A 20,426-nucleotide genomic window follows, 5' to 3' on the forward strand; every position below is an offset into this window, starting at 1 on the left:
TGAGCTTTGTGGGGTGTGAACTATGGAGACACCCGTATTATTTCCTTCAGGAGAAGCAACTGATACAGGTCTCCTCTTGGCAGTGCCGAAGGCTGACCGTAACAGCAAGAGTTCCAGAAGGTTTGCTGCCAAGAACTGGATTGGATTTTGTGCTTCCTCAGCCACAAAATGTCCCAGCGTCTCACTCCCGAATCACTAATGCCCTTTGTGGTCAGTCTGCTCAGCTTGAATACTTCCTGATCTTTCTCTGCTCAATACCTTCATTATAATCTTTTTCTTTTTTCGTTAGCCAAATTCTCAAATTTTTAGGTTCCCTATATATATATATATATATATATATATATCCCTCTTTTTTCTTTTTGCTCAAAAAGCCAGGAGAGATTAAACCATGTTTTTATGTTTGATAGAAAAATAAGCATCTTCTGGTCCTGGGTACAGTTTGCAGTCTGTTTTCTTAGAGGATGGTGCTATGTTAATCTATTTGCATTCTGGGACTGGAACGCCGTTGACCTTGGAGGATTGCGTAACTGTTTTGAGCTTCAGTTTCTTCATTTGAGAAATGGGAATAAAAACATCTAATTTATAGAACTTTCATGGGAGGCAGAAAGATTGCATGTAAGGAAACTATCTTCTAGTGCACAGTGTATAATACTGTACCATAAAAAAAATAATGGCCATGTAAAAGAAAGCAATACCCATTTTCATAATATAAGAAGCACGTAGGACAAATGGCTTACCATAAGAGGAATGATGGCAGCTCACAGTCTACGGAATTCTGCATCTTTAGTCTGCTGTGTGGTGTGTGCGTTAGGAGCCTGTATGGGAATAAAAAGGGAGGGGCTCTTTGTAGGAGAAGGTAAGTGAGTTGTACACACATATATAGACCATCATTTTGGGAAATCACAGGTACAGGCTGTGGTTGGAAATAAAATAGAGCATCTTCAGGGTTGGCCCTTCACGACTCTAGCTATGACTAGTGTTTGCTTGTTCCTGTATTTTGATGCATGAGAAGGCCAGAACAATACTTCTTCTTGTAGTACAGTAATCGGTGATGTGGAAGGCGCTGTGGGGTGTGTAGTGCTATGGAACACAAGTTAGAATATGAAAATCAGAAGATTGGGTTCCAGATGACTTCATGTGGGCCTAAAGAGATGGCGCGGCACTTGCTGGGCTTCCAGCACCCACACTGACAGCTTACAGTCACTTGTAACTCCAGTTCCATGAGATCCGATGCCTCTTCTGGACGCCGAGAGTACCTGTACACATGTAGTACACACACACACACACACACACACACACACACACACACACACACAGAGGAATCTGGTTTGTTTTTTTTTTAAGGTCTGCTTCACTTAACTTGTTAGTCTTGGGTGGGTTCCTTAGCATCACTGGGCCTTGGTATCAACTCTTATAAATGAGATGCTAATATTCCTTTTAATTTTTTTTCCTTCTGGGCGCCTGTAAAGATCAATTAAGATTAAGTGCCCATGCATTGCATCTCTGATGTAATGTTAAGAGACATATTCTAAAAGGGAAACACCAAAGCGTTTCCTGGCTGTCACTCTCTGGGTGGCAAACATGAGGTCGAGGTAACGAGAACATGTGGCCTCCATGCCTGGAGCTTGCTAGATTCATCTCATCCAGGCCGTGTTTTGTGGCCAGCCTCTGCAGAGCCCCCTTTTGCAGCTAGCTTGGCCCAGTCTTTGCCAAGGGCAGCTTAAGGATGGTTGTAGCTACAGTGCCAGGGGTCCTAGCAACAGCAAGCCCTTCTGCCGTCTCCAGTGTGTGTGTGTGTGTGTGTGTGTGTGTGTGTGTGTGTGTGTGTGTGTGTGTGTTTGGCTGGCTCACACTTCTCAGCACATCCTCGCCGGCTTTTTTCTCTGTCTGCTGACTGCACATTTATCTTGGTCAAAGATTTATTAGGCTCTTGAAAATTTCCTTTTCTCTCATCATGCCCAGTGAACGTCAGAATTAGGAGACTGGGTTAGGGGAGCGAGACTGAGTTTCATGGCCAGCAGACAGAGATGAGGTACTTAACTCTCTGGCATTCAGACACTTCAAAGATACCCTCCATAGCAAAGGCCATGTTTTTAACCCATTTTCTCCCTCCTCTTTTCAGAGAGTCGACGAGCTGAAGATGAAGCCCGGCGCGGAGTGCTGTTCTCCCAAGTTCTGGTTGGTGTTGGCCGTCTTGGCTGTATCAGGCAGCAAAGCTCGTTCCCAAAAGAGCGCCCCCAGCATCGGTATCGCTGTCATCCTCGTGGGCACTTCAGACGAAGTGGCCATAAAAGACGCCCACGAGAAAGATGACTTCCATCATCTCTCAGTCGTTCCCCGGGTGGAGCTGGTCGCCATGAATGAAACTGACCCAAAGAGCATCATCACCCGAATCTGCGATCTTATGTCTGACCGGAAGATCCAGGGCGTGGTGTTCGCGGACGACACTGACCAGGAAGCCATCGCCCAGATCCTCGATTTCATTTCTGCTCAGACTCTCACCCCCATCCTGGGCATCCATGGGGGCTCATCGATGATAATGGCAGATAAGGTAAAACGCGGCTATTCCGAGGAACGAACGATGTGTTGTAGTTAAGGCAAAACTAAAGATAGAAGTTAACCAAGACACATGGACTGAGCGAATAGGTGGGGAACACTCAAATAGGAGAAACAGTGCTGGTGTAGAACAGCATACAGCAATGGTTCTCAACCTGTGGGTCGCAACCTGTTACGGGTTGGATGACTCTGAGACCATTGTAAAACACAGATATTTACGTTATGATTCATAACAGTTGCAAAATTACAGTTATAAAGTAGCAATGAAAATAATTTTATGGTTGGGGGAGGGGTCACCACAACATGGAAAAACTGTATTAAAAGGTCATTGGCATTAGGAAGGTTGAAAATAACTGGTCTAGAGTTTAGGATAGGATCGTGTGTCTGTTCCATCACTAAATAGATAGAGTTCTATCTGTTAAAGGTTGGAGTCTTGGTAGATTGCTTAGTTCCAAATAGGTATATGAGTAGATCCTTCCACATTATATTGCATCCTCTGGTCTATCATGATAAATTATGTTCTCCCCCACAATGGTCACAAGCATTTAAAAAGAAAAATGCCCCAAGGCAGGTAGTGAGGACAATGCGTGAATACCCAAAGGTTAGAGGAACAGAAAGGTATCCACTCACCTCACAGCATCTGTGTGTTAGCCCCTCAATCACAACAGCCACATTCTCTCCATCACTGGAGTCACCTGGAGAGGTAGTTTCATCACATCCTGGGATTCTGGGGTCTGAAAACCTCCTCGGATGATTCTAGAGTGCAGTTAAAGCTGAGGACATTGTGTTGAAGCCTCAGAAAGGAAACTATTTAGCTCACGTTAGGTTAAATGTCTAATGGCAGACGGATTCTTGACATTAGCGCTGAGTCTGAAATCACAGAGAGAAAAAAATGTTCCACTTGGACTTTTACACCATTGTTAGTTATTCTGTTGTGTCTCCTCACTGATAATCAGTGCTTAGCTTCCATAGCCCTCACACCTGCTCTCTTCCATCTTAGAGTGATCCACCTCCCAGCAATACTTACAACATTAGTCATGTTCATGACCATCTCCGCCTTAGTACTGTCAGCTAGGCTTTGTATTGTCACGCTCAAAGCTGCCTTTAGGGTTCTTATCTAAAGGATGCTGTGTGGTCAAGAATGATTGTGAGCACCCCAAGCCTCACCTGATCACCACAAGCATGTTGCTTGACCAGATGAGACCCACCATGGCACAGCTCTAGCAGAGAATGACCCCTTGTGACCAGCGTCGCCATCTGTTGGCGCCATGAAGGGTGCCTGCTGCTTCTCCTTGCCGTAGCTCAGTCTCAGGTGGGCTGGGCTGACAGCAGGGTTTGGAGAGGTTTCTGTGTCCTGTGAGAAAGCTGCTCCTATGTTCATGTGGACACTTAAATGAATGTTAGAAAGCAAATGTTGGCAGGAGTCACTCATGCCGGGAAGTAGGATGAGTTCAAACACAGTGGGAAAGGTACCAACTGTGGCCAAACCCACTGAGTGTTTGTCTCAGGGTAGACATTTTAAGAGATTGCTGTCTTGGTAAATTATGCTTTATTTTATGCGTGGCATTCTAAGGGTACAATATTGTGTTGGAAGGATGGTGACATGATTAAAAGCCAAATTTTAAAATCATAAATAAGCGTGTGCTCCTTTCCAGAGCACAACAAATAAAAAAAATGATTTTGTTGTTGTTGTTGTTGCTCGGTTGAGTTATTGCAAGCCTACATTATTTCCCTTGAGTAGGGAGCCTGTGCATGAGCTGATTGGTTGCATCCCCCTGGTACCTCTTGCAAATTCTCAACGTGAATGTAAAACTATGAGCTGAGGTGCAACCTGGGTGGAGGTTGGGCTTTCTTGCTCCCTGGTGCATTCTGCATTCTGGGTGCTTTGAGAGTGTTCACTGTATGCGAGGCAGTTAGCCCGTCTGTGCGTTATTTTATTTAATAACACTGAGCTAAGTGGCAATACATCTCTTTCAGATGGGAAGCCAAGGCTCAAAGAGACAGAATAGCACATCAAGAGTAGTGCTGTAGGACCTGGTGCTGTAGGATTTTTACTGTAGTCGCCAACCGCATGCCTTGTTGTCCCTAAGAAAAGGATGAGGCTGGGTTGGGGGGGGGCGGGGCTTCATAAACCTTCTTACTTGCTCCTTTCTCCTTTGTCCTACGGCATTGCTGGAAGTGTCATAGTACTCTAGCACCTGATTCAGTGTCAGGCAACACAGAAGGCTCGCTGCAGGAGGGAATGAACAAGCAAGAAGCAGGGGCAGCACAGGTCTACACAGAACCTGCTCGCTACTGCCTCCTAGGGGTAGCAGGTAAAATTGATCTGGTCGTGTGGCTCTCAGGGTTCTCTGTCAGGAGAGTCACTCTGGTGAGGGAGCACTCTCCTTCCTGTCCCCAGTGTTACCTCATCCAAAAACCTCATCTCACCTTTACTTCTCCCCATTAGTAAAGGAGATGAGCAGTGAGCATTTTGGAAGAAGTCCTAACATAGAGTAAATAATGTCTAATTGGGTTTTGGCCCAAAGTCAGAAAGAGGAAGAAGGAAGAAGGTGCTGATTTTCGGAGAGAGCTGGATGCTTGGTCATGGAGGGTAGGGGGTAGGGCTGATGATGGCGCCAGGGCGGTACCACAGGGTCAGAGGCACTGAGAGGATAGACTAGATTCCCCAGGTTGTGCCCAGGAATGTGCACAGGCTTGGAGGATCTGCATGAAATCAAATAAGGAGCCCTCTAGGTCACAGGAGAAAAGTGTTGGCCTCAAACTCTGAGGTCAGGTTTGTTGTTGTTATTGTTGTTGTTAATGTTTTTCTTTTTCATTAATTAATTTATTTAATCAATTTATAGCCTTATCACAACCCCTCCTTCTTCCTCTCCAAGTCCCACCCTCACATCCCTCTCCCCCTTTCCCTTCTCCTCAGAGAAGGGGAGCCCCCAAACCCCAATTGATACCAATCCACCCTGGAACATCAAGTCACAGCAGGACTAAGTGCATCCTCTTCCCCCCTAAGAACAGAGAATGGAACCCAGCTATGTGAAAGGGATTAAAGGCAGGCAACAGAGTTAGAGACAAACCCCACTCCAGTTGTTAGGGGACCCACATGAAGAACAAGCCACACATCTGCTATAGGTGTGTGGGGGGGCATAAGTCCAGCCCAGGCATGCTCTTTGTTTGGTGATTGAGTCTCTGTGAGCCCCCATGGGCCCAAGTTAGTTTTCTTTGTAAGTCTTCCTGTGGTGTCCTTGACCCCTCAGGCTCCCTCAATCTTTCCGCTCGCTCTTCCATGAGACCTTCTGAGCTCTGACTATTTTTTGGCTGTGGGTCTCTGCATCTTTTTCCATCAGCTTCTGGATGAAGCCTCTCAGAAGACAGTTATGCTAGGCTCCTGTCTGCAAGCATAGCAGAGTATCATTGATAGTGGCAGGGGCTGGCTCTCTTCCTTGGGGAGGGTCTCAAGTTGCTCAATCTCTGTCCCTATTTTGTGATAAGGAACGAAAATCCCAATTGTTCGATTTTACCAATGAAGACTCCAAAAGCAGCTGCTAGGGTGAAAACCTATTAGCTCAGAGAGGCAGAGAAAGCGCCTAGCTGTCCTTCTTACTCTGCTCACATCCCAGAAGGAAAAGGAGCTGTTATATTCAGCTCATGTCCCAGAAGGAAAAAAAAAAAAACAAAACCAAAACCAAAAGCCCCTCTTCTTCTCCACGATGTCTTAATTAACCTTCTTCCAGAGTCCCTCCTCTCTGTTTAATCCCTGCCAGCTGGTTTCTTGCTCCACCTCTTGACCTAGGGTTGACATTTTTTAGCTCTTGGATTAAAGGTGTGTGCTAGGGCTGAGCCACTCCACAACTAGAAACAGGTTTTTTGTTTTTTTTGTTTTTGTTTTGTTTTTACAGTTCACAATCTCAGGGTGCACCATGGGATCAAATAGCCTGTAGCAATTGTTACCCCTACACTTCTTGTAGGCGGGACAGATTTTGAGTCACAGGTTTTATGGATGAGTTGGTGTCCCCTTCCCTCCACTGGAAGTCACACCTGACTGTAGAAAGTGGCAACTTCAGGCTCCATATCCCCTGCCTCTAGAAGTTTCAGCTAGGGTCACTCCCATAGAGTCATGGGAGCCTCCCACTTCCAGAGATGCCCCCCTAATGATTTCTGTTCTCTTTCCAAGTACTCTCTCCCCTCAGCCCTCCCCACACCTGATTCCCACCCCCATATCCCTCCTTACCCCCTCGCTCACCCAGTTCCCTTCCTCCATCTACTCCAGATGTTTATTTTATTTCCCCTTCTGAGCAAGGTTCAAGGACACCCTTGGGTCCTTTTTATTACTTAGCTTCTTTGGCTCTGTGGATTTTAGCGTGGTTATCCTGTACTTTATGGCTTATATATCCACTTAGAAGTGAGTGCATGCCATGTGTGTCTTTCTGGGTTTGGGTTTAACTCACTCAGGATGATCCTTTCTAGTTTCATCCATTACCTGCAAATTTAATGATGTCCTTGTTTTTTAATATCTGAGTAGTATTCCATTTTGTAAGTGTACCACATTTTCTTTATCCATTCTTTGGTTGAGGGAGATCTAACTTGTTTCCAGTTTCTGCCTATTACAAATAAGGCTGCCATGAGCATAGTTGAGCATGTGTCTTTGTTGTATGATCTTTTGGTTATATGCCCAGGAATGGAATAGCTGGGTCTTAAGGTAGATTTATTCCCGATTTTCTGAGAAAGTACCAGATTGATTTCCAAAGTGGTTGTACAAGTTTGCACTCCTACCAGCAACGGAGGAGAGTTCCTCTCACTCCACATCATCACCAGCATGTGCTGTCATTTGAATTTTTGATCTTAGCTATTCTGACAGGTGTAAGATGGAAACTCAGAGTTGTTTTGATTTGCATTTCCCTGAGGACTAAGGATGTTGAACATTTCTTTAAGTGCTTCTTGGCCATTTGCGATTCCTCAGTTGAGAATTCTCTGTTTATCTCTGTACTCCATTTTAATTGCGTTATTTATTATGTTGGTGTCTAATTTCTTGAGTTCCTTATAGATCTGGTATATTAGCCCTCTGTCAGATGTAGGGTTGGTGATGAAGGAGATACACAGATCTGCCTCAGCATCTGGTCAAATAGTGTGCACTCACATTTGCATACGCTAGCTGAACAATAAAAGTGCTGGTGTTCGGCTTTCCATGAGGAAAATGCACATTATACTATGATGGAAAGAAACACAGGAGGAAATGAAGCAGAGCAGATGAGAACTCAGGAGCTGGAGTTCGAGTGGCTTCAACCACCACTTCCAGGATGTGGGACTGGTTTACTCATCATCTTGTTATGTTCAACCTTAGTCCCCTGCCCTGAGCAGTGGGGAGGAGAGCATCTGTTAGTAAGTTGTTGATGATTAAATGAGATATATAGCATGTAACTCGTTCACTAAGTGCCCGGATAACACTGAAAAAGAAAACCTAGGGGGAAAATCTGGGAGAGAGCTATGCAGAAGGGCACTGGAGTCTCTTGTCCCATCTAGGAGGTTGAAGTTCATTCGAGTATGGAAGCTTGCCTTGGCCAAAAAGAATACACTCATGCCAGAAAAAGCGACTTGTAGTAGAAGACTGTTGAAAGTAGTAACGAGGAATGTTTAAAAATGTATGAGGTGCTTCTTGGCAGTCCCTCACCTGAGAATAAATAACGTATTTTATTTTGTCCTGTCCTAATTGCTTTTATTCTCCCTGAGATCCTGGATTTAGGATGCTGATCTGAAACCAGGCTAGAGGCATTTCCATTTCTTTGCAGGAGCTTTCTCAATTGATCGGGTTTTCACATTTTAGCTTTGAGATGTTAAGTAGACAGTCCAGAACACCATGGCTTGCAGTGAGCAGTAAACTGGGATTCAACTCCCAGAGACACATGTTTGGAAACCCATGCTTTCTGTGTACAATTTTGCTTCATAAGACACGGAATTAAGAATTATAAGTCACACATTTCAATCTCCATTCTGATGAGTTTGGGAAATTTAAGCAATCACCACTTAAGTGATATGAGGCTCAGTAGACAGTTTGTAAGATATGAATTGGTTTCCTTCTACCCAATTTACATCATTTTGAAGATAAAAAGAAAATATGTGAAAAATGTTGGAATGGTACCCAGAAAACAGACATTCTATAAGGAACACCAGAGTCCTTGAAAGTTTTTCTGCCTCCCGCATCAGTGATGATGAAAATGGCCCCTGGGGAAGGAGGTGGGGCACAAAACAGAAAGGTGGAGATTGCAGCGGGATGGCAAGGGGGAGGGCCCGGGGGATGGAGTGAGATCTGAGCTCTACAGATGTGTGGATAGGAGAGGGTATGGTGTGCTGGGTGAGGGTCGGGCTTCAGAGCAGATGGGTTGCTCAGAGCAAAAGACTGACTCCAAAACTTCCACCTGAGCCATTCTCTTCACGGAACGCCCAGTGCATGGTCACTGTACTGTACTCTTTGTGCTCCAACTGTCTCCTTTCTAAAAGGTGCAGTCAGGCACTGATGCTCCAAGGAGCGTTTTGGGTGTTTCTGTTTTTTAAATTTTTGTTGTTTTGTTTTGTTTTGTTTTGTTTGTAGTTCACTTTGGCAGTTCATTTGGAGAAAACAGATAAGCCCATGACCTTTGCACCGCCCCTCCCCCCCATTTTCTCATGTGGGCTTCTTTAACTAGCACCACATTTAAACCAGGATAACTACATGTTATATGTGCCTTTGCCCAGTGTCTTAACTGCAGTTTCTGAAGTGTTTTCGTTTTTCACCTACTTTTTGTTGCCTGGGACATGGTATTCTAGCAGCAAACTGGTCTCCTAGTGTTTCAGATGTAGGGTAGAGCATATGCCTGGTATTTGTTAGTGAGTATCTTATTTTCTCATGCAATCCTATGAGGCAAGCCCTCGCATTTCCTTTCTGTTGACGGAGAATCTCAATGTGAGTGTTTATGTACCTTCGACAAAGTCTAGTAGCTAGAACTGTCAGACCGGATTCTAAAGCCATGGATTTTTCTCCCAGTTCATACCCAAGGAAGGAAAAAGCCAGGACAGAACTGCCTGTCTGGGCTGTAGCTTCTCCCCAGCTTTCTCTCCTTCCTTCACTTTTACTTTGGGGAAAGATTGACAAGCAGCTCTCTCTAAGGTAATAGGAACTGCATGTATACACAGCGCTCCGCTCTATGCAGATACAAGATCTTTCTATCTCTATGGCATACATTTCTGATAAGCCTACACACCATCTCTTTAAAAATGAACCTTGAAAAGACTGCCAACTTGCCCTGGGGCCATTATTATTTTGCTTGCAAAAATTGAAGACTTAAGCACACTTTTTTACAGAAATAAAGATGGTGAAAGTGAACTTACACGTTAGCATCACTCCCCATCCACCCTTCAGGAAAGTGATGGTGTCCACATGAGTACAGTAGCACAGCAAGAAGAAAGTGTTGGATGTGGAGCCAGTGGGTGTGGGTTGTCACTTGCAGCCTTGTGACCTTGGTCCTGCCATTCAAACTTGCTGAGTGTCAAGTTCTCTAAGGCGGGGGCGGGGGGCACAAAAACACCAGGTTCAGAGTGAGCCTTAGGAAGCAAGAGACGTGATGCTTGGTAAAACTCAGCACTTTTGTGTGTGCTGTGGTGTATTTTCATACAACACACCATTCTTGAAGGAAAATGGCATCTTTATTAAGTGAAAGAGAAGCCCTTAGGGCATTTGTTTCCTTCATCTGAGGCCCAGTGGCTTCATTATTGTACGTTGTTATGCAGCTATGATCTTATCCTATGTTTTTATTTAATTTATGAGGCAGTTTGTCTTCCTCTTACAGATGAGGAAGCTGTAGGTCAAAGAGCGTTAGTAATGCTTCCCAGGACCTCTAGGTGGCGATCTGGTCACAATGGCGTAGACAAATAGTGTCCCAGGAAGAGAGGCTGGAGAGGTTACCCCTTTGGAGGTGGGTCCGCGGCTGAATGATGCCAGGACTCATGGGTGGTGTCCTTTGGTTTTTGTTTGTTTGTTTGTTTGTTTGTTTTTGTCATGGTTAGGATGTGGCCGCCCTTACCATTGACATCATGTCCTTAATCAGGGAAGGGACAGATGTCAGGAGAGAGTTGGGTCAGGAAGCGTCTTCCCTACAGCCTCAACTCATTGTACTAAGTGATGTCAGTCACATGGCTGGCCTTGGAGGTGTCCAGTCTCCGTGGTAGGAGAGCAAGGGGACATGGAGGTGGGAATGGCTTTGAAGGTGTCTCTCAAAGAAAACAACAATTAGGAATTCAGCTAATGTCCTTATGATTCAAAAGCCCAAGCATCTCTCGTTCCTCATCTCAAATGCCTCATCCCAAATGAGGCTCCTGTGCCCTTCCTCTGGTCTCTTCAATTGTCCTCCTGAATTCACAGCTTCCTGAATTCTTCCTCCAGTGACCCCTTTTTGCTTGAGAACATGTTGTGTGACCTTAAGTATAAAGGTAAACATAGTAATTATCTAAATCAAACACTAATGATAGTAAATCATAAAGAAATTTATTTTAACACAATTCTTTGGTATGTGTACCGTTTCCCAGGTGAGGGCAAATTTAAATCGTAATGAGATGGATCCTGCTCATTTCATTTTACATAAAGAATTAAATCCTGGCTGAGTGCTTGGTACTGCAGGACAGTACGCCTTCAGTGTTTTTCAGATTTGACTGGTATTTTGAATTCATAATTGTCAATACTATTAATAGCTATTATTCACATAAACACATAGTAAAAAATGGCAGAAGGAGGGCATTTCAGAAATGTCAAAAATTCAGCCCTAATCCAAAATCCAAACTCATCTCATGATTTCTCTCTCTCTCTTCTTAAAGATAATACTCAAGTCAGTAACTCAAATGGTAATTTTTAAAATTAGACATTTTTTACATGGTACAATCTTAAGATATAAACTGGATATTTGCACACTGAGGAATGAAGGTCAGAAAACATAAAGTTTTTGTTTTCTACAATTAAATTATTATGTTTCAATAAAAACCAAGAACTTTATGTATATAGTAAAAACACTGCGGTTTATAACACACAATAGTCTCACATCTGAGATGGGTGTTATGACATGAAGGCATGCACACTGAAAAATGTGCATGTCGTGTGTTCAGAACTAAGACTACATATGTGAGGTCCCACAGTCCAGCACAAGTGGGGAGGGCTGGAAGTACCTTGATTCACTAAATGTTTGCTTTTGAATTAATTTTTGTTACGGTATGTTCAGAAACCATTTACTGATGGAGGCCTGACTGATGGCTGAAGGCACCATGCTCTGGCGCTGGATCCTCACTCAACAGCTGTTGTCTTTGACCTTATTATTCTTTCTTCTTTACATCTTTGCAGTTAAGGATTCTTAGGAGGTGTTTGAAAGTATATTGGGACTTGGTGTGATGTCATAATGACTGCTGTATGTGCGAGCTTCCATATGCACCACAGGCATGTAAACTCTAGACACCAAGTATATGAAGTATCCCTTAGTATGTATTACCATCCATGGTCAAGAATAGTCACTCAAAATATTAGTTGTATATCTATGGCGAAATATCCCTGTGACTTACAATCACACTCAGACCACATCTATATTAATAAATATGAGCAATCCTGAAAGCTCCTCATTCGCTCCTTTTATTCTGACCTTAAAAGGTGGCCTCAAATCGTAGTTTTTACCTCTTCGTCTCTCACTTTCTCCAAACTGCCGAAGACGATAGATTTTCAAGTCATTCTTGACCTTTTGAGGCACTGAGCGCTGTTGACTTTTTTAAATGCTAGTCACAAGAGTTATGATGACAGGAGTAATTAGATATGTCACAGATTGGCGACAGTGGGAATGGGAGTGACTAGGGCTATGCTATGGAGAGGCCACCCAGAAGTAGGACTGTGTAGTAAGCCGTTGGATTTGGGTTTAGAGGTAGGGAGCTTGGTGGGCTGGGTCTAGATTACTCTATTTATTAGTTAGATTAGTTAGATTTTATCATTTGTAGGAAGAACATGGTTGAAGACATAAGGCTGAGAGTGAACAGTGTAAAGACGGGGCAAGGGGGTCGGGGTGAACTGTTGAGGGCAGTGGGTGGGTCAGGAGCAGAACTTTAGGCACAGGGCTCAAGAGTAGATCCTGGAGGTTAGAGGTGTCCAGATAGAACAGCAGGTGCATGCAATCGAGGCCAGAGCCCTGGGTCCTGAGCCAAAGCACAGAAAATTGCATACTGGGAGTCAAGAACGGAGCCTTGGGTGCAGGGGGTCAGGAACAGAAGCTGACGGCAGCATGATTTGTAGGTGGCCAGGACAGGTGAAGAACAGAGTGACAGTCAGACGGAGGTCCTCTGATGACAGTAGGAGAAGAAGAAAAGCAAGGGAAGAGAGGAAACGTAGAAAGCAAGAAGGAAAAAGCACTCAGAAGGCAGCCCAAGAGAGGGCACACTCTCAGAGGCGGGTAGTTACCAGTTGGGGAAACAGCCAAGGCTACTTTCTCATCTCAAGCAATAATGAAGTTCTATACAGAGTTCACCCCACCTTCTTAGGATATCTCCACTGGGTCCCCACCCCGTGCACCCTGCCTGACCAGAGAGCTGTCACTACCATCCCTTACCTGTACTACTTGGGTAAGCTCACTTGAGATTCCTCAGAGACTCACGTCACCGTTTGGCCTAAAACCCTGCTCTAGTTTCCCACAGCTTGGAATATGACATCCTCTTTGATCAGGGCCCAGACTGCCTTACCAAGATCTCTCTGTCTCCCTGCCCTTGAACAGCAGTGTCAGCCACACTAAATTATTTACAGCTCCCCGGATGGGCTTGGCTGGCTTATGTCTCTGTGCCTTTGTCTATGCTTCCTTCTTTCCTTAGAACACTGTCCCTGCTTGTCCCTCAGAATCACCTATCCACTGCCCAAGAGGAGTCATTCTCCTCCTTCAGCAAATCTTTCGACTCGGACCTTTGGAACATGCCGTTTCCCTCCCATTGGTTGATCTCTTTATGCTTCTTCCTACTTGCTCACCCTCCATCATGCCCCTATGCCGTAGAGTGGCTTGCTGTGGGAATTAGTACTTGTATATTCCCAGCACTTGGCATTGTATGTGACATGTAGATAGCCTTTAAAAATTGAGCTATGCACTCTGTACACACAGTAACTGGGTTGAATGGTGACTCTAAAAAAACAAAAACAAAAACAAAAACAAAAACAAAAGATATGCTAATGCCCTAATTGGTAAAACCTACAAATGCTAGTTATTGTTCTTATCGGTGTGATAGTATATCTGGTGGAAACAACCTGAACAGGGAAAGGTTTGTTCTGGCTCACACTTGTAAAGATGCTGGTCCATCGAGTAGAGGAAGGCCTGGCAGAGCACTGTGGTTCACATTCATGGTGGATAAGAGGCAGGCAATGGGATGCTGGTGCTAGAAATGCTTTTTCCTTTCCCTCCGTGGTACCACCCACACTGAGGTAGTGTCTTCTCTCCTCTGTTAATCTTCTGTAAAAGCATCCTCAGGCACACTAGGCACGCTGGCTGCACCAGTCTCTGAGGTGACTTAGGATGACAGTAGAAATTGGCTGTCACCATGAGATACTCTAGAAAAGGGTCTTTGCAAGTGTACTAAAATAGCTCATGATGGTAGCATCATCTTGGATTGTTTGGATAGACCCTAAGTTAAGTGACAGATATCCTCCTAAGAGACAGAAGAGAAGAAAGACATAGGCCCAGAGATACCTGGGTAAAAGGGGCAGGCTGGAGTGACTAAGCCACAAGTCAAGAAAGCCACTTGAAGCTGGGAGGGGCAAAGAAGGAACCTTCCCGAGTCTTCAAAAAAGATCACCTTCATAACAGAGTCATCTTGATTTCAGAACTTTGTTCTCTACAGCTGTGGAGACAACATTCATTTCTACTTTTTAAAAGCCACCTACTATGTGATACTTTGTTGTAGTATCAGAGGGAAACACATAATGTCATTGGCTAAGCTGTATCCTGTTCTTACTCCTGTTTGTGTGCGGCATTGGGATCTATTATTGTTGTTGTTGTTGTTATTATTACAATTTTACTTTTTTTTGAGCCTTAGTTTCTTAATCTATAAGATAAAGAGTCAAGAAGACTCTGACCCTTAGAGCATTGAATAAGGATGATGAAAGTGTTGAAGAGTCAGGGGAGATGGCACAGTTGGTCAGCTATTCCTCTTCCAAGCATGGGTATCTGATTTTGGATTCCCGGCACAACCTGGGCATGGAGGTGTGTATCTATCACCCGAGCACTTGAAAGGATGAGATAGGCATATTCCTGAAGCTCACCAGCCAGACAGCCTGGCTGGATCGATAAGCTTCAGATTGAGTGAGAGACATTGTCTCAAAACAATTATGTGATGAATGACTGAGGAAGACACTCCCTGTTTCACTCCAGCCTGTGTGTATGTGAACATACATGTGTACACACCTAGACAAACATTCACATGCAACATATACACGGTGGTTAGGAAATACCTGGAAAAGGGTGGCTAATAAGATAAATAAAGACATATGTCATTAACTGATTAGAACTCTCCTAGCTTTGTGGTGATTGGAACGCACACTTTGGATGCTCTTCTGTCTGAGGACGGTGTTCTCTCACTTCCTGGGCCTCTGCAGACCAGGGCCATTGCTAACAAGGTGCAGTGTCTGTGATCTCCTTAGCTGTTGTCCTGTGGGCCTCCCTGGAAGAAATGTGCAAAGAGAGGTTTGTCTTTTTAGGGGTTGCATCTCTTCCTGCACTCTGTACTTTTTGGGTTTTGTTTTCTTGGTGTGTGTGTGTGTGTGTGTGTGTGTGTGTGTGTGTGTGTGTGTGTGTGTGTGTGTGTGTTTAAGTGCAGATGCTGGCATCTTTGTACTTCCCAGGCCCAGATGGCACAGCTCACTGGCAGTGTCCCTTTCCCCCATGTCCTCATGCCTCCAGGTGCTTCTCTCTGTAAGGTATCTGTCTTTGCTACCATGACCAAAATACCTGGCAACACCAACATGGCGGGGGGTTAGGGGGGGAGAGGGAAGGCTTTTTCTTAGCTCAGCTTCAGAGGTGTCACTTCACCATGGAGGGGAGAGTGTAGTGGGATGGCTCACATGGCAGACAGGAAATAGAGGGGAGCCATACCAGGAAGTGCCCAGGGCAAAAACACAGCCACAGTGGACATAACCCCAGGGAGCTACTTCCTATAACCAAGTCTCACCTTCCATGAGTCTACCACCTCCTGTACTTAAAGCTTGAGTCCATGGGTGCATTAACCCCCGCCCTTTTTTTTTAAGTTCAGGGTACTTATGGTTTATCTCTGAAAATGCTCTTACAGATGCAGAGACATGATCTACCCGTTCCTATGTGCATCTCAGCCCAGTCAGGAGCACCATCGCATCTTCCCTACCTTTAAGCCAAAACTTCTTTTCCCTTCCATTGCATCCTTTTTATAGCCACAATTATGACTCTATCTAATTGCAGCCCTTTTTTTATTCTCTGTCCTGCCTGCTAGAAGCCTACAAGCCTTGCAAGGGCAGGGACTGTGTCTTTCCCCTCCAAGCATTCCCAGAACCTAGCTTACATTTAGCATATTGTAAGCCCTTAATACCTATTTAGTAGATGTATGTGTGAATTCATTATTTTAGGGCAGCAGATGTGCGCTGCAATTAAGAGCAAAGTGTTTTAAATCCAAATGAAAATGGATAATAGGATTAATCTCCCTCGTTACTGGCAAAGCCAGTCCTTATCTCTCTCTGGGCTGCTATCTCTTTTCCCCCTCCCTTCCCTACATCTGGCCAGGTACCAGCCTTCATCTTGGCATCAGACCTAGAGTTAGAGTCCGCATTTCCATTTTATTTCTAACACACGTGGCCAAATGCGGTGCCTCGGGTTAGGGGTTCCATGCGAGGCAGCAGAGTAAATCTTTCATCCAACAAAGTGCTTGAGTCCAGTCAGTCTTGGCTTTATTAGCACACATTCAAGAGAGAAAAGAGACTTTTTTTTTTTTAGATCTTGAAAGATGAACATAGGCAGCTCCCATGACTTGCTAAATTGCCTAGCAATCACCCGACTTCATTTAATCCAGGCGGTGGCATTTCCTAAGGTATCAGCCACGATTTAGGAACTTCATTCAACAAAAAGCACCCTTTCTCTTCATTTATTCATCCATGCAAAAAAGCATTTTACAGTCTCTACCACTGACAGTCCTGGAGAGAGAGTCTGGAAGAATGACTTCCTGTATGAGGTTGATTGACAATCAGCAGATACTTCAGTTAAATGGAATTTTTCAAGTGAGACTTGCTGTGATTTGCATGTGGCTGCCCCTTGGAAAGACTCCTTTACTAAGGGTTTGGTGGCCAGATGGTAGGGTGTTTTGTGGGTGACTAGCTCCTGAGGGTATTGAAGTAATCAATGAATTTGATTTTCATAATTGGAGTGAATATTGGAAACTCTGCAAGTTTGGGTCTGAGCAGAGAAAGTGGGCAGTTTGCATCATGCCTTTTAAGGGTACATGTTGTCCCCTGTGTTTCCTCTCTGTCTCCCTGTGTTTCCCAGCTGAGGTAAACAACTTCCCCTCTCACGTTGTCCTGCCTCCGTGCAGACTTGCCTCACAGCGGGCACACTGCAACCAAGCCAGTCCACCTTAGTGACAACTTCTGAAGCCACGAACCAGGATACGATTTCCATCCCCTCAGTTGTTTCTCTTGGGTGTTTTGTCACAGGGTGTTCTGTGAGAGAAATCTGACTATAGCAGTGGTCAATGTTTTAATGAACCAGCCAAAAGGAGTATCGAGGTCTATTTTAGTTAGCCTTCTCACCGGAAGGTCCCAAAGGACCTGTATTATGTGTGAAGATGTCAGGGGTGGTATTTTGTCAGAGAAGAGCAGGTGCAAGGGCCTTAGAGTGGGAACATGTTCTTTTATTTTCGCTTTTGTTGGGTTTTGATGAGTTGCAGAAAGTCAGTGTGACTTAGACTGATGAGGTCCTCTGGGGCTAGATCTCTACAGGACCACAGAACCCTGGCACGTAGTTGGATATTTTTATATTCTTCCTAGGCGTGGGAAGAAAGTGACGTAAGCTGGGGTACTATCCTTGCAGAAGGAGTTAGCATAGTTCAGTAGGCTAGAGCCAGTTTGGGCTCTAGCTTTCCTAGGTTAGGCGATGTCTTGCTGTATGTGACTTTGATGCTTGTGTTTTTTTTTTTTTTTATCTCTATGATGAGCTACTTTGTTCCCAGACTCCCTCCACTGCCCCACAGACTAAACTTTTGACCTGTCAGCTGGGTCCCTCTTTGGGTCATTTTCTGTTGAGTGTCTACTCCCTCTGTCTGAAGTGTAAATAACCTTTTTATTTATTTTTATTTATTAAATAATTTATTCAGATTATGTCCTGGTTGTTATCCCTTCACTTGTATCTTCCTGTGCCCCCTCCCTCCTTTTTCACCCTTTTCCCCTCCCCTAGACCTGTGACAGAAGCGGACTTCCTCTCCCACTGTATCATCCCAGCCTATTAGGTCTCATTCAGATAGCCTATTTCCTCTTCCTCTGAGTGCCATCAGCCCTCCCCACAAGGGGAAGTAGTAAAATAGGGGGCACCAGAATTCATGTCATAGGCAGTCCCTGCTCTCCCTACAACCATGGAGAATAGCTGCCCATTGGCAAGACCTGAACAGGGGGGTGTAGGGTAAATAACCTTTACTCGTTACTTTGCTACATGCACACTTAAGTGAGTAAATGGCTGCTATTATTTCTAGCAGAATTGAAGTAAGAAATTCTTCAAACCAGGCATGCTTTTCCTCTGATACTTCTATGGTTACTTACTTTTGCTTTGTTCACAATTTGTTCATAAACTTGAAAGCCGCACCGGCAAAAGTATGCAGGCAGCTAGAAACATGCAGTTTGACCTTGTTTCCAGTAAATCGTTTTCATGTTAGGGTGTCCTGCGGCAGCTCCCAGATTTGTGTCTCCATAGTTGCCGCCTAGTGTCATTTTCTTTCTTTCTAAATGGAGGGATGGCCATCAGAAGAGAGCTGCCAGGAATGGTACATCCAGAGTGAATTTTCTTCTTAAGTAAATGTCATTGACATCAAGCATGGGAGACAGAGCAATGGCTTAGCCAGCCCAGATAGCCTGCCTTGAATAGAGGATTCCTGGCATACCCCCAAGTCCTCGTGGCCTGCCACCATGCATCTTGGATGCATTCTGTTGTCTTGGCAACATATTCTCCAGAGTTGTAGGGTGCAGCAGCCTTTAACCTTTCAGTATCATGTTGCCAGGACAACAGACTTGAGGCGAAGTCAGGCTCACCGTCACTGCATGTTGCTGCCACCCACCCCTGCCTCCTACTCCGACTGCCTACTCCTGTTTCCGCTGCCTTCCATCTGTATCCCCCCCACTTCTGCTTTGATAGATCTGCCGTCTGTGTATTCCTTCCAGCTCCTGTCACCCCCTCCCTGACTCTTATGCTTTTTCCATTCCTGGGTTCTCGCTGAAGTAAAGATTTCAAACTCTCAAAAGCTAAAATGACGTGGCTTAATTAGTTAAGGGAACTGTGGGAGTTAAAACGAAGGAGTTAAAAATACAGTAAGGAAAGGAGAAAGTTTCACATATTTGGTTTAGGGATGGTAGAGATTTTTCGCCTGTACGTGTGTCTGTGTGAGAGTCTCAGATCCTGGAATTAACAGACAGTTGTGAGCTGCCCTGTGGGTTCTGGGAATTGAACCCAGGTTCTTAGCTATCTCTCCAGCCTGAGACTTTTTTTTTTAATTGATCGGAATTGGTTTATTTTTTCTTTTATTGAAGATGGATTTGTTTCATACAATATGTCCTGATTATTCTTCCCCCGCCTACTCCTTTTAGTTCCTCTCCACTGCCCCTCCCATCTGGATCCGTACCCTTTCTGTCTCTCCTTAGAACACAAACAGGTATCCAAGGAATAGTAATAAAATAAAAGATGATAAATTTAAAAAAACGCAAATCATAATATGATTAAATAAGTAAAAGAGCCAAAGAAAAAGCACAAGAAACACATATAGATGTGGAGATATACACGTTTGCACACACAGGAATCCCATAAAAACACAAAATCAAAAGGCATAATATATGCACAAAGGGCCTAAAGTAGAAAACAACAACAACAAATGAACAACAACAACAACAACAGATACCCGGACTTAACCGTAAGAGACAAAGACCCTCCAAAGATGCCTCAGAGTTCATTTTGTGCTGTCCATCCACTTCTGGGCACGGGTCCTCCCTTTTAGAATGGTTTGTTTCCCCAGTGAGACTCTCTTGGAGAAAACTAAGTTTTCATTTGCAAGTGGCTATCAGTTGGAAGTAGCTGTTTGGTTAGGCACAGGGGCATGTGTGCCTTCCTCTCGTAGCTCTTGGACCCCATCTGCCGCAGAGCCATTCTGGCGCCGACCCTGTGCATGCATGCTGCCACAGTCTCTGTGAGTTCATATGTGCATCCACTGTGTGGTGTCCTCTATCCCCTCTGGCCCTTACACTATTTCTGCCTCCTCTTCAGCAGAGCTCCCTGAGCCTGCGGGTAGAGATTTGAAGGAAATATATATCCCGTATAGGGCTGCGTGTTCTGAAATCTTTCCCTCTCTGCATATACTCTGGCTATGTGTCTCTGTATTTGTTCCCATCTGCTTCAAGAGCAAGCATCTCTGTGAGGCAGAATGTCAGGAGTCATTTTATTGGGAGATCATTGAACCTTTCCATCGGCAAGAAGGTTTAATTTATTATTATCTTAAGAGAGACTCTTTGGCTTCATACCCAAGATTTATAACTTTAAAGGTTTGAGGTACAGATGCATTAATGGCTGTTTTTGTAAGGCTTCCCCAAAGGATCCTGAGACATGGGACACTCAGATATAGAACATGCCACA

The 20,426-nt window shown here is 44.5% G+C and overlaps 1 protein-coding gene across 4 annotated transcripts in view; it reads left to right on the forward strand.

Annotated features, from left to right (window-relative positions):
- The window catches only part of GRIN2B (glutamate ionotropic receptor NMDA type subunit 2B), a 459,317-nt gene that overhangs the window by 128,417 nt on the left and 310,474 nt on the right, over positions 1–20,426 (forward strand). For all 4 annotated transcript variants that reach the window (XM_084766782.1, XM_084766784.1, XM_084766785.1 and 1 more), the window contains one exon: positions 2,123–2,551. In XM_084766782.1, the coding sequence (XP_084622908.1) occupies positions 2,141–2,551 (411 nt within the window). In that variant the 5' untranslated portion in view covers positions 2,123–2,140. The remainder of the gene's footprint in view (positions 1–2,122; positions 2,552–20,426) is intronic.

Source organism: Acomys minous, assembly GCF_964271855.1.
Source record: "Acomys minous genome assembly, chromosome: 17".
Taxonomy (NCBI): Eukaryota; Metazoa; Chordata; class Mammalia; order Rodentia; family Muridae; genus Acomys; species Acomys minous.